The following is a 12,500-nucleotide window of genomic DNA, read 5'->3' on the forward strand; positions in this document are numbered from 1 at the left end:
CCTAGGTAATCTCAAGTGACATTCTCACATCATTCAAAAAGCATCTCATCCACATCTGGACGCCATTTGTCGCTGATGAAAGTTGCAGTATTTCATCTTTAAAGTCCATTTTTTAAAACGTCTTTTAGCTAATGACCATAAGTTTTTTGTCACGTTATTTTAAGCAAAAATAGTTGCGTTCTCAATTCCCGGTACATCCATTTAACCTTTGACCCTTACTTGAAATTGTTCCCACTATTTATGGCCTTAACTGCTATAAAATTGATTGACTATAGTATTTCTCTTGATGTTAAGCTGATGATCTAATCTCAATGAAGGTAAATCTGTTCTATTCAGACTTTCTTAATGTCAGCAAGATATACTTCTGAACTTTTATCTCCCATTTACTCTGCCCTCTATGGCTGGGTTTTTGGCGTTAATGACAGTTTTTTCTGCAAGAGACCCATGATATAGCTTCTTTGAAATCTACGGAGGACAAACTTTGCTAAACATTTGCTCTGCGTCTAAATAGTATGTTTTGAATTAAAGCACTCATCAAAGTGGATGGATAGTCTGTCCAGACACAATCCTTCGTGTTTCCATTTTCATAATGCATTTAAAACCCACATAACAAAAGAAAAAGTGGATTAAGAACATGCAGACTCTAACTTTCCATTCAAATACCAAAACATAGATGCAACAAAGAACTTGCCATCAATAAAATTAAAATAGCCGGCCATTTTACTTAATGCCTTGTCGGTAAGCCATGCAATCTTTGATATCCTCTGGATAAAGATATTCATGCGAAGCTATGGCAGAGATTTAGTTTGCTATTTCTAAGGAACTAAAAAGTTAAAATACCAAAAACATAATTAAGATGAAGAAAGTGTACGGCACAGGTCTTCACCTCGTCCCAAAGTTCAACAGATTCTTCATCCTGTCCCAAAGTTAATATTTCTGTATCACGATTACTCGATATCTTCGTCCTCCAAATCCTCCAAGAAGGTTGAAGGAGCCCATCCAACATCCCCTTGCTCATTTTGCACACACCACCAACCGCTATCAGTCTTGTGCAGTATTCGCACAATTTCATCTTCGTGCAGATCGATTTCTTGGTTGTCTGGATCCGCTGTGTAATCCTCAAGCACACGACATGATAGATGTTTACTTGGAAGTTCTTTCTCTTCGTCTGCATCGCCTTCGTCATCACCGTCTTCTTCCTCAGCTTGGGAAAAAGTGTCATTTTTCCTGCGCCCACGAGGAAGAACCAGGAAACTAGAGCGCGTCCATCCCCTTATTCCATCCTCGCTTTGTACGAATGACCAACCGGCTTCCGCCTGTTCTAAGACCTTAACATGGCTACCTTCCGAAAGAAACATCTCTGAGTCGACTGCGTGCGACTTTTCTACACGGTAGATTTCAGGTCTATATTCTTCACCTGAATGCTGCACGCCATTGCTGAGATTAACCTCAATTTCAAAACTTTCTGTAGAGGCAACTCCATCATCTAGGGGCAGGCAAACATTTCCATCGGGAGTAGGCCCCCTTTCTGTTTCGTCGACCACGATCGAAGGAGGGTTCTGTGTTTTGCTTTGTTTTAAGTGAGACTTTTCCCATTCCGACTCTGATTCGTCGTCACTGGAGCTCCAAACCTTCATTTGCTGATTAAGATCCCTAGCTGTCTCCTCCTCAATTGAATCCTGGCGGATGACCATTCTGTCGACGCTGGAAGGAGGGAATGTGTTGCGCCTTTGTTTCTCACCCGCGTCCACGTCGTCTCCAGGATGCGTCTTGATTCCGTTTGGTAATGTGGACCTTCTTTTTGGAGAATCGAGATTGGGACTGTCAGTTGAGTCGAGGGGCCTGGGTGGCCTTCTCTTTGGGGGGGACGTTTTTGGTGTACTTTCGTTCGACGATGTCTTAAAATGCGTTGTCACACCAACAGGTTGTTTGCAGAAACCGTCGAGCGCTTCTACAAGCTCTGCGTGTGAAACCGTGTCGTGTGAAATATCGCATGAACCTGAATCGCTGTCTGTCACGTTTTCGTTTTCTAAGTCAGAGCGTTCCATCACCACGTGATTTGATATTTCACTGGAAACAGAAGTTTTATTGGAAATGTCCCCTGTCGCTGCTATTTCTTCGTCGTCATTTTGTTCTTGGACATTGGGAAGTGACCTAAAAGGGGCATTTGTCCCGTTGGAATTACTGGGAAGCATTGAATCCAAGCTTTGAGACCGCACCATATTCAGATCGTCCTTGGAGCTCATAGAGTTTTCAGCAGTTTCTTCCCGATCGAAGGTAGGTTTCACTACGGTGCTGACGGCTTTCCGCTCTAGTGAGGGCCTTGGGCTGCTTTCAGGTGTTGGTCCTTTTTCCTTCTTTTGTAACTGAAGAAATGCTGAGCTCATTTCTACCATAGCGTTAACAGTTTTTTTGTCGTTCCTTGAGGTCTTCCTGCTGTCGTCGTCAATTTCTCCGGGTTCCATAATGGTCACATGTCCTTTTGCCTTTTTCTTCTTCTTCGGCAAAGATCTGTTCTCTTCCTGTGAAAAAAAAATGTCATACGTTACAGGACGGATATTAGCAAGTTTGTCGGTTTTGCCAAAAAGTCCGTCGCCTAACAAAAGGTTCAATTTGCCGAGAATTCTCATAATCTTGAGTATCAGTTTAAGAATTAATACGAGTGGTATTTTGAAAACTTTCAAAATATCACGAGTACTTACTAATTCCAATTTGTACGAGATCGTGCAATCTTTTGTTTATAGTAATACAATTCTCGATGGATCCTCTGCCATCAAAAACCTTCACAGTGATTTGACTACTCTGTTTTACTATCATTTGCTGTTTTGTTTGAGATCATTTTGCATGTCAGTTTTATCTCAAAGCGCGAAACTACTTCGAGTTTTCTCTGGCCTCTTTGTTTGCTGAACTGCTCTTATTGCTTCATTGGCATTGCCGCCTAGAGAATGGGAGAGAATCCTCCTATATGGTCCTACATCAGCCGTCCCTTTCCCGATGAAAATTATTTGAAATCTATTATTGTCTTATTATATGGCAAGCAATTCTCAGGCGAAATAAAGCTCTCTGATTTGCTGCTTTTAATGAAGCACTCTGATTGGCTGCTTTTAGTAGTTTCTCCTGGGAAGTATTTTAAATATTTTCCATCACAACAGTACAATTACCGTTCAAAGTTCGTTGATGGAAGACGAAAATTACGAAAATTCACCATGCGGAGAAGTGTCCGATTGCTCAAAGAAACGATGCCATATAATAAAAGACTTGTAGCGAATATTGGCCCTCGGTCGTTTTTGTACGGCCCTCGCGCTCGGTTAGTAAGATGGTAATAGCGGAGCTCCGCGCACTCACACGGAGCACCATAGTTGAAATACCCATCGATGCGAGAAATTTCGGTTTTATAGCCATGACGTCATTGACCGTACGTCCGTACTTCCACCCCTCCATGTATGCCAATGTGACCAGTATCTCGCTACTTTAAGCGCACACCTTTGATACTGGAAATCCATGTTAAGGTCAATTGACACCAGTCAAATCAAGGTATCTGCTAACCAGTGTCACGTGACCATATCACGGGCTCAAGTTTAGAGCTCATTGAGGTCAGCTTTTTTTAAGTTGACAGCTAACCAGGTACTGGGTTTCGATTGTATCGCAGGCTCAACCCAGGTTAACTCATGTAAACATAAACGAGGCTTCATTTTTCGCTCGGTTCGCGTGGTTATTTTAAAGCCTTTACCAATATTGTTGATTAATTCTCTTCGAAAAATGCGTGGTTACCCCAATATTTCTTTTTGGATTTCAATAACACTTGTTAAGATCTGCTTTTCCCGCTTATTAAGTAAACCGCGCAAAAATACGTTTGAATTAGTAGGCACCGTCCTTTATAACAGTTAACACTTTTCGCTTAGTTGCTATAGCAACATAATTGAGACACAACAGGGTTCACTTTTGCATAAAATTGTACTGCCCTTGTCCAGTCAAAATCGACTCATTCTTGTTGAGTATGTTCTAACATGGGAAAAGCAGATAGCCGATAGTGAGGTATCAGTTTTTGAAGGGAAATTTTTGGGTAATCACATGATTTCGAGCGCAATTTGGAATAAATAAGCATGAAAAAATTTTTCAAAGACGAACAAAATCACCCGCGCCCGTAGGGCACGTGCAATTTGAAGTGTTTGAAAAATTTAAGAGTGGCTTATTCCAAATTGCACGAGAAAAAAATCATGTGATTGCTTATGGTAATATTCATGAAACATAATTACGAAATACCTTATCGTAAGCATGCAGATGCAACTCATGCGTATCACGAATCACGAATCAAAAATTTTCGCCATCCAAGGCTCGCATTTTATCGGCTATCTGTGTTGCTGCGAATAGGTACCAATTCAGGGAGACGAAAAAGATCATCCCATGTTTTGAGCCTTGTTGCTGGCTTTAAATTATTTACTGTTACAACACCCAAGGCCTCGAGATATATTTTCAACAGTACTTTAGAATGAAAGGCATTTACTTTTTCTCAACTTGGATGAGGCCATAACTATGGAGCTAAAAATCTTGGGGTTCTAGGCGACATGACTACTAAAGAAATTTTGTAATTCAAGGCTATGGACTCACCTCATTATTTAAGTCATTGACAGTCCTAAATGAGCGTGTTTCTGTCAGAAAAGAAACAGACAGTTATCAGTTTGTCGTTTTCACCCAGTTATATAGTAACAGGACTTAAGTGAAATCAACTTTCTAATTTTTTTTTCTCCATTCCGCAACTCTGAATTTTTGGATTCGTGGAGCCACCATTGCGACGTACCCTTAGACTAGTCAAGAAAATAATGGACCGAACATAATAAAGAACTGAATCTAAACTTTAAAAATATGGCTTTGTCCTAATTCATTGAAATACAATACCTCTAACAAATCGACTTCGAAAGCCGTTCTGTATTTACGGACCAGAGTTGATTCCGGTTAAAAGTCACTTTATTGTGTTTATGAAAAGATCCAGCACAAACTCAGCTCTCTTATGGCAACGACCAGGACAATCATTTGTCCACGTTGGTGGTCTGCTATCAACAATATCCCAGACAGTCAGCTGAATACAGATTACATCCTGAGCAAATGTGACCCCTTCGTTTTCAAAGCCGGGCCAGGCAAAGACCGACCTTGTTATACTTTTTACTAACAAGAAACAACGAAGTAAGAAGCGCTGATAAACTGGAAAAGGAGCTGTGTTTGGTGGAACGGCGTCAGCCAGGACAAGACCAATAATCGACGAGTAGTTTCCTTTAACCGGAATCAACTCTGGTCCGTAAATACAGAACGGCTTTCAAAGTCGATTTGTTAGAGGTATTGTATTTCAATGAATTAGGACAAAGCCATACTTTTTAATCGACGAGTAGTTTTCTTACAGTAGCCCAAGAAACTATGCCATTCGTGAGGACATTTGATTGCACTACTCACCTGCAATAATATCATCATCTTCTTCGATGTTACTCCTGAGTTGAGTCGTGGAACCAATTAGTCTTGACTTTCTTCTTCCCATTCTGGAATTCCGTCTTTCTTCTCCCAGTTTTCTCAGGTGCATGACTGGTACCCAGCCCTCTCTTCCAAGATAGCTGGGGTAAAAGAAGTTAAGTAAATGAGAATTGGACATTCGGTGCGTCGGTAAGTAATAACTCTGAACGTGAATGAAAAACCTAAGATTGAAATAATCCTTGTCAGGAGCCCATCATCCGGAGCGTGCAACGGCGTTTTCACAAGTAAGGTTATTTTTAGATTGAATTTCCGGCTAATAAGACTCCCACAGGAGCCCGATGCCCAATTACAAGAAATTAAGCTGACGTCATAGGGTCACCGAACCGGAACTGCCTTTGTTTTTTGACCTAATTCGCGGGAAGGGCTAGTCTAAAAATAAACCTACTTGTGAAAACGCCGTTTCACAGACGCTGTATGGAAGTTGCACGCTCCAGATGGGCTCCTGTCCTTGTCTAAGGCAGTAACTGGTAGCATAGTTAGCGCTACTGAACCCTTTGCGAAATAGTACCGGTCAGAGGCTGGTATGAATAATATACCGGCAAAGAATAGGCCATTTCCGAGTTCATGTATGCCTCCTCCTCAAAGCGAGTCTAAGTGCCAAGTTTTTGTGATGGTAATTAGTTCTACTTTAAATATGATTCTCAAACTCATTAATAATTTATAAGCCAAAAACAAAAGAAATCACTACCGTGAAGGAAGTTTGGATATGTGGTCTTAATTAGCATAAAATTTCGCCAACTTTGATCCCAAATATATCTTAAAATACTGATTCCTTTAAGAAGAAACTGACATTTCCCTTTTTATTCAACTTATACGACGTACAGTCTAATTTAGACTTCAAATCTACTTCAACGAAACAAAGATTTTAAACAAGCTGAGAAGATTCACAATAGGCGAGGCAAAGGGTTGAACCCGAATCGATGGCTTCACCTTGCAGTTCCGATATCCACTAGACTAACGAGACAACCTCCCGCAAAATCGAATTTTTTAGAGTATTGAAATAGTAGTACCCAGCAAAACAATTGAAAGTTAGCCGTCTTCAACGGGACCTAAATACTGTAGATCAGCGCGGCATAGCTTAGAAATGCTATTTCTTGTTGAACTAAAGCTGTAATTCTGCCTGTTTTCATTCTTTTTAGAGCGGTAAGCTTGTCAATATTAACATGGGATATTGCGTCGTGTAATTGTTACGAAATGTCCAATGTCAGTTTGAGGGATGGAAATTTAGTGTTGACCTGTTTGATATATTACATGAAAACTAATTTTCATAAGAAAACTTCACACTTAGACTCGCTTTGAAGAGGAGGCAGACATGAACTCGGAAATGGCCTATTGTACGTGCTGTCTGAGGTGCAAGGCACCCAAGAAGCAGAAGCAGTGAAATATGAAGAATTTACAATTTATTACAGTCAGCAAGTGCCTTTTTCTGAGGAATTCTGGTCGCCGAGGCCAAGAATGTGTTCGCATATTGACACGAATTAGACATATTTGGTGTGCAAATAGAGGTTATTACACGGGTGGCGACAAGATATGAGTGCCAAGTACAAAATCTTACGGGTGAAAGCAGCGAACGAACGAATTATTGTTCTTACTGATCAAACATAAAATTTATATCTTCGAGCTAACGCGTAATTTTCTTTTTATTATTTTGACAATAAATGAACACAATGGTAGAGATTGAAAAGCAGGCTTGATACAAATACTGAGCATTAAGACAAACAAAAAAGGCGGGAGAAAAGGCGGGAATCGTGACGTCATCGCTCAATATGACCACATTTGTGTTACTTACGAAAAATTCCGTGCCCGGATGTAGTGATCGTATCGATTCTACAAGTGCCTTTGTTCCCGTTAAAACACTATTCTATGGCTATCAGCCAACGATGTTCAGAATTCCACACAGTTCGCGAAATTTACGAATTAAAACCGATAAAAATTTGAAGGATGTTAACTGACGTAGCCAGGATTTGCTACAACAATTAGGCCCTGGAATTATATGATTTTTCTTGTTTGCTATAATTTTTTATACTTACGAAGCTTTCCACCATCCGTCAAAGTTCTTTTCCAATATTTGCAAATTAACACCGATGTCAAATGTGAGTTCATCGTCTTCAACTGCCACATAGCGTTTACTTGTGACGTAGACCTCACCTGCAAGGAATAATTATGCAAGCCAACGTTGAGTTCACATTACTGTAAGGAAAACTGCCGATAGCTCACTTTTTTTCCCAATAGTTAGTAAACATTTCTAAGACACTCGCGTGTGTCCCTGCATGACTAGCCTATGCCACGACTTCACCACAAATCGTGTCGTGTAAATCAGACTTAAGACACCCTTGCTACCGACGTTTACGGGTCGTGCGCGCATGACAGGTGGAAAAGTCGTTAGCAAAAATGACGTACTGCTCGTCAGAAAAAATCGTGCCTTCTTAATCACCCTTAAACCTGGGAGACCCTCGCGTTAGACCGATCAGTCTGATGAAGCAGAACCAGCAAAGGTGTTCTCGGATAAGAAACGAACACAATAGCCTAGAGCTAGAAAAAACGCGAGCTGCGTAAGTCCAAAATCATCACCTGTCCCCAGTTGTTCAAACGATGGATAGCGCTATCCGTCGGATAAATCACTGGATAACTCAATCGATTTTGCTAGCGCTATCCATCGTTTGAACAACTGGAGCCAGGTGGCTATCTCTGTCCCGGATGTGGAAGAGTATTACGTTCCCGCGTCTGATTGATCCGCTACAGTGGGATTGTCACCGTATTCATTATCCCCCAACGTGATGTCCTTTGTTCATCGTCGATAACAATGGCCGAACAAGAGCAACGAAAAACGGCGTATTCAAATAATTTCATGGCTACTGTTTGGCTTTACCAAAATAACCAGATAGTAGTCATGTCGATGTTCTAAACGTAATTAAAATTAAGCACGCGACTTTTCTTGAGTCACGAACGGAAACCGAAAGAGAAGATACATAACAATGTAAATGTGTTAGTGTCAAGACAAGTCAAACAGGAAAACAGTTCACTTCCGGTTGCAGTCTGTCGTTCTAAACCATCGCGTGCTTGAGCTTCCTCTTCGTCTTTTAATCAAAATCCAATATTGCCAACAGATCTATTTTTACTAATTTTTGCCAACTGTCCAAATTTAAAATAAATTGGATAGTTTTTGCCGGAACGATTACTTCAACTTTGAACAAACCGTCCAATTTGAGAAAAATCTGGATACTTTGCATGAACCAATCAAATGTCAAGATAAATAAAAGAACCGAGGCGACGTTGTTGAGCCACGGAACGGACAGCAGAAGTGAAACTTTCGTGCGCCAGGACAGTGGTTTCTCTCAGATTTTTAAACTAATCGTCTCTAACAGTGAAAACAAACCGTTTTTGGAAGCTATATAATTAATAGGTAACAGGACTACATGCTTGTCCAATTTGGAAATAATTGGATGAGAACAATTGTGAGGACTACCAAAGTGGACGAGGCCGTAGGCCGAGTCCCTGAATTTGTCACTCCGAGGATTTTTTCTCATCCAATTATTTCCAAATTGGACAAGCATGTAGTCCTATTACATATGCAAAGTGGTACTATGATCAAAAAATAAAATCTTTTTTTCCTTCGGATTTCAAAACTATGTTCACTAAACACTGAGTGACCAATGTTTTAAGCCTTACTTTCAAAAGGACATTTGTTTATTTTAACTGGATTTCCTATTTAATGGTCCGCCATTACTAACTTTAAAAACTTGAGAGATCTGGATAGAGGAGAAGATGAAGTCAAAGACTCACTAGTTTAAGAATGCCATGCCTTCGTACGCGACTGAATTAATATGCAGCACGGGAGCTTCAGGTTTTCACATTTTTAAACTCGTGTTTTGCATACATAATAAACTGTTTTACACGCTGAAATTTAAGCTATTTAGTGAATGACGTCACTTTTCCCTAGATCCAGCCCTATGAGGTCCAGTCGGTCAGTTTTGAACGTGAGGAATGGCTTACACTCAACCTAAACAGCCATTGGATAAAACTCAAAGCTCATAATTCTGCCAGGCCGGTGATAAGCAAACATTCTTTCAAAATCTGAAGTCAAAAAGGAAGTGATTTTTTAAAATTTTATCATAGTACCACTTTCCGGCTAAGGACATGGTGCTTGATCACGTGATTGAATGGGTTCTTCGGATCGTGACTGCTTATGCAACTTGCTTTGTCAAACATCTTTCTTCAGATTTTTCATTTTCTACATTAAAGAACTTTTATGTGAGAAAATAAGAATACAGTATCTGCCAATGGAAGTCGAAAGGAGATATCGTTTGTTTTTTGCTGTTCTCTCTCGTACAAGTTTACTTGTTTACGTAATAAAGCCACATTCACCTCAATACAATAAATTAACTCAAATGCCGGGAGATTTGCTGTAAGAGATGAGCCCTACCTTGTCCAATGTCAAATGTTTGCACATTTGGCGTCTCTTCAGCCATTTCGTCCGCCGGTTCAAGGAACAGAGCTGGTGCCCAGCCCACCTCGCCATCGGCATCCACCAACCACCAACCTATGAAGATGATAAAATACTGCTTGATAACTGCACAAAAAACAAACTGCTGCCGACCTACTGTAGCTTGATGGAACCTCTTAACTGTTTCTTAGATGGTGGCTGCGAAAAGCCAACCACATATTCTTTTCAAGTGGGAGTTTAAACAAACGACACTTGCGCGTTTCTAACCGTCAAGTTTTCCATAAAACAGTTTTTCATACCACATTGCCTCTTTTCAATAACATCCACCACTGTCCCTTTTTTCAAATTAATATCGGTCTTGGCTTGCTTTTTGTAGTCGTCCATAACAACAAAGTGTTCCAACACAATTGGCGAACTGATGTTGATACCGTCTGGAAAACAAAAACGAGGTTAGTAGATTATTGAGCAAAGAATATTGACAGACTGCTCGGTGATGGAGACCATCTCATGCTTGCTTTTAATGCATTCTTTGAGTAGGTTGTTCCTTAATGCATTTTCGCTTTTCTTTGTTAACATTCTTCACTTTTTACTCACACACTCTTGTTCTCCCAAATTTTTGTAGCCTTCCTTTCATAGACTTTGTAAAGCTGCTTTTGCTTCTTTTCTTGAATCGTGCCCGCTTCCTACGAATCAATGATTAAAAACAGCGTAAACAACGTACAACCACAGAATGTCAATCCAAAGTCACGACGTTGTTGACAGTCAAATCCATCAGCTAAAAGATAAGGCAAAAAAATGCATACAGCCGAGTTGGCGGGCGCGGGAAAGCGTGGGGAAAAGCATGATAGCGAGGCACAGATGTTTTTGCTGATTGGCTGTGCCTGTGGGGTGAGATTCTTAATAGGGAGGTCAAGAAGGCGAGCAATGACCGTGAAAACGCCACTTCAAAATATAAAATAGCGATGAAATGAGATATGAAATTGATCATGTATATGAACTGCGGATATGAAATCAACTGAAGCTATGATCCTCGCAGTTATGAACGCAATTTTTGCAATTGCGTAAAGAAGCCTGAAAAATTCAGGATTTCAACGGGGTTTGAACCCGTGACCTCGCGATACCGGTGCGACGCCACGGGTGCAAACCCCGTTGAAGTCCTGAATTTTTCAGGCTTCTTTACGCAATTTACGCAATTGCAAAAATTGCGTTTATAACTGCGAGGATCATAGCTTCACTTGAAAATATAAAGTAGCGCTTTCATAGGAATTTCGTATATTCTAGTCTATTTTGTACATGTTATATACAACGGACGAGCTTTCATATACTTCAAACGGTTTTGAAGTAAAGGTAGAAAATAAATGGTTCATTGTTGTATGCTCGCGCGCGTTGTCGTCAAAACCTAAAATTTACTGGTACGTCAAAAATGTGAACTAAAATACGTACTGCACGCGCAGCCTCATTACTTTCCCTCTTAACCAATGATGTTGTGTGACTTTGCCGTTGCCGTTGCCGTTGCTGTAGCTGACGGCGTTGCTTTAAGGCCGATTTGCGCGGTACGATTTGTCGGCCGGTTTCGTCGGGCCGATAAATCGTACCGTGTAAATTGTGTAAAACGTGTAATTTTTCCTCAAAGTTCTTCCCGTTGTCCTTTTAGTATCCACCATTTTAAACGAGTTTATTTTTTTAAGTATTTATGCGCATTACCTACTTGCATACCCTTACATTGAAATGGCGGTTTCTCTCGGAGTGTTGGCCCGACTTAAAAAAACTCGTTGCACTGTAACGAACAGATTTTCATTACCATGAATCGGTCGTTCATCAGCTGTCAAAATACACGCAAGATTTGCGCTCCGACGCCGTTAGTTAAGCCAACAAATTGTACCGTGTAAATCGGCCTTTAAACTCTCTAATAAGGGAGATTCACTCGAAATATATGCATAAAAACTCCTGATTATCTCACTTTGGTGACAACTTCCTGGGTTCCATATCCTCCGGTGTTGGGGTTAAGAAACTTGTGATGTGCTTGGACTGGGTGATTTTACTTTCTTTCCCCAAAATTTCCTGTGTGATCAAAGGAGGGAAGGGCTCACATTAAATGACGGCAGAAGTAAAGTTTCATTATCCCTGAAGTTAACCCTAACTAACCCTGCCCCGGCTTCGCCTCTTTCAATCTTGCGTTTTTCTCTATATCTTCACGGATCAGCGTCGGAAAAATCGAAACAGACCTCTGTAGCTCGGAAAAGTGCCCATTGCTAACCAACTTAACTTCACCCAATTTAGTTTTCAATAGTTATTTGGCTGCGGAGAATGTGTTCATTGCGTTATTGCCTTATGAAAGCCAAATGCAACAAATGTATCTTCAAACTGAATAGCTGTTCGTTCATTTCAAATAACAACAAGAACTTTGGTTTGAAAGCGTTTCCTCGTACAGACCAACTTATTTTTATAAATACAAAACGCTCTTTTTGCCTTGTTTTCTGACTGAGCGACGGAAAGAGGTTTAGTTATTGTTAGTGACACTAAACTCTCGAAGAAA

General features: G+C 40.5%; 1 protein-coding gene across 1 annotated transcript in view; it reads right to left on the bottom strand.

The window, feature by feature from the left end:
- Window positions 1-12,500, bottom strand: part of LOC138006339 (SH3 and PX domain-containing protein 2A-like) — a 19,718-nt gene that overhangs the window by 237 nt on the left and 6,981 nt on the right. The window contains exons 5-12 of the mRNA XM_068852603.1: window positions 11,925-12,025; window positions 10,559-10,647; window positions 10,264-10,395; window positions 9,944-10,060; window positions 7,551-7,668; window positions 5,446-5,600; window positions 4,609-4,649; window positions 1-2,522 (exon numbers count right to left, since the gene is read on the bottom strand). The exon at window positions 1-2,522 is cut by the window's left edge and continues 237 nt beyond it. Of these exons, the coding sequence (XP_068708704.1) occupies window positions 948-2,522; window positions 4,609-4,649; window positions 5,446-5,600; window positions 7,551-7,668; window positions 9,944-10,060; window positions 10,264-10,395; window positions 10,559-10,647; window positions 11,925-12,025 (2,328 nt within the window). The 3' untranslated portion in view covers window positions 1-947. The remainder of the gene's footprint in view (window positions 2,523-4,608; window positions 4,650-5,445; window positions 5,601-7,550; window positions 7,669-9,943; window positions 10,061-10,263; window positions 10,396-10,558; window positions 10,648-11,924; window positions 12,026-12,500) is intronic.

Source organism: Montipora foliosa, chromosome 6, assembly GCF_036669935.1.
Source record: "Montipora foliosa isolate CH-2021 chromosome 6, ASM3666993v2, whole genome shotgun sequence".
Classification (NCBI taxonomy): Eukaryota; Metazoa; Cnidaria; class Anthozoa; order Scleractinia; family Acroporidae; genus Montipora; species Montipora foliosa.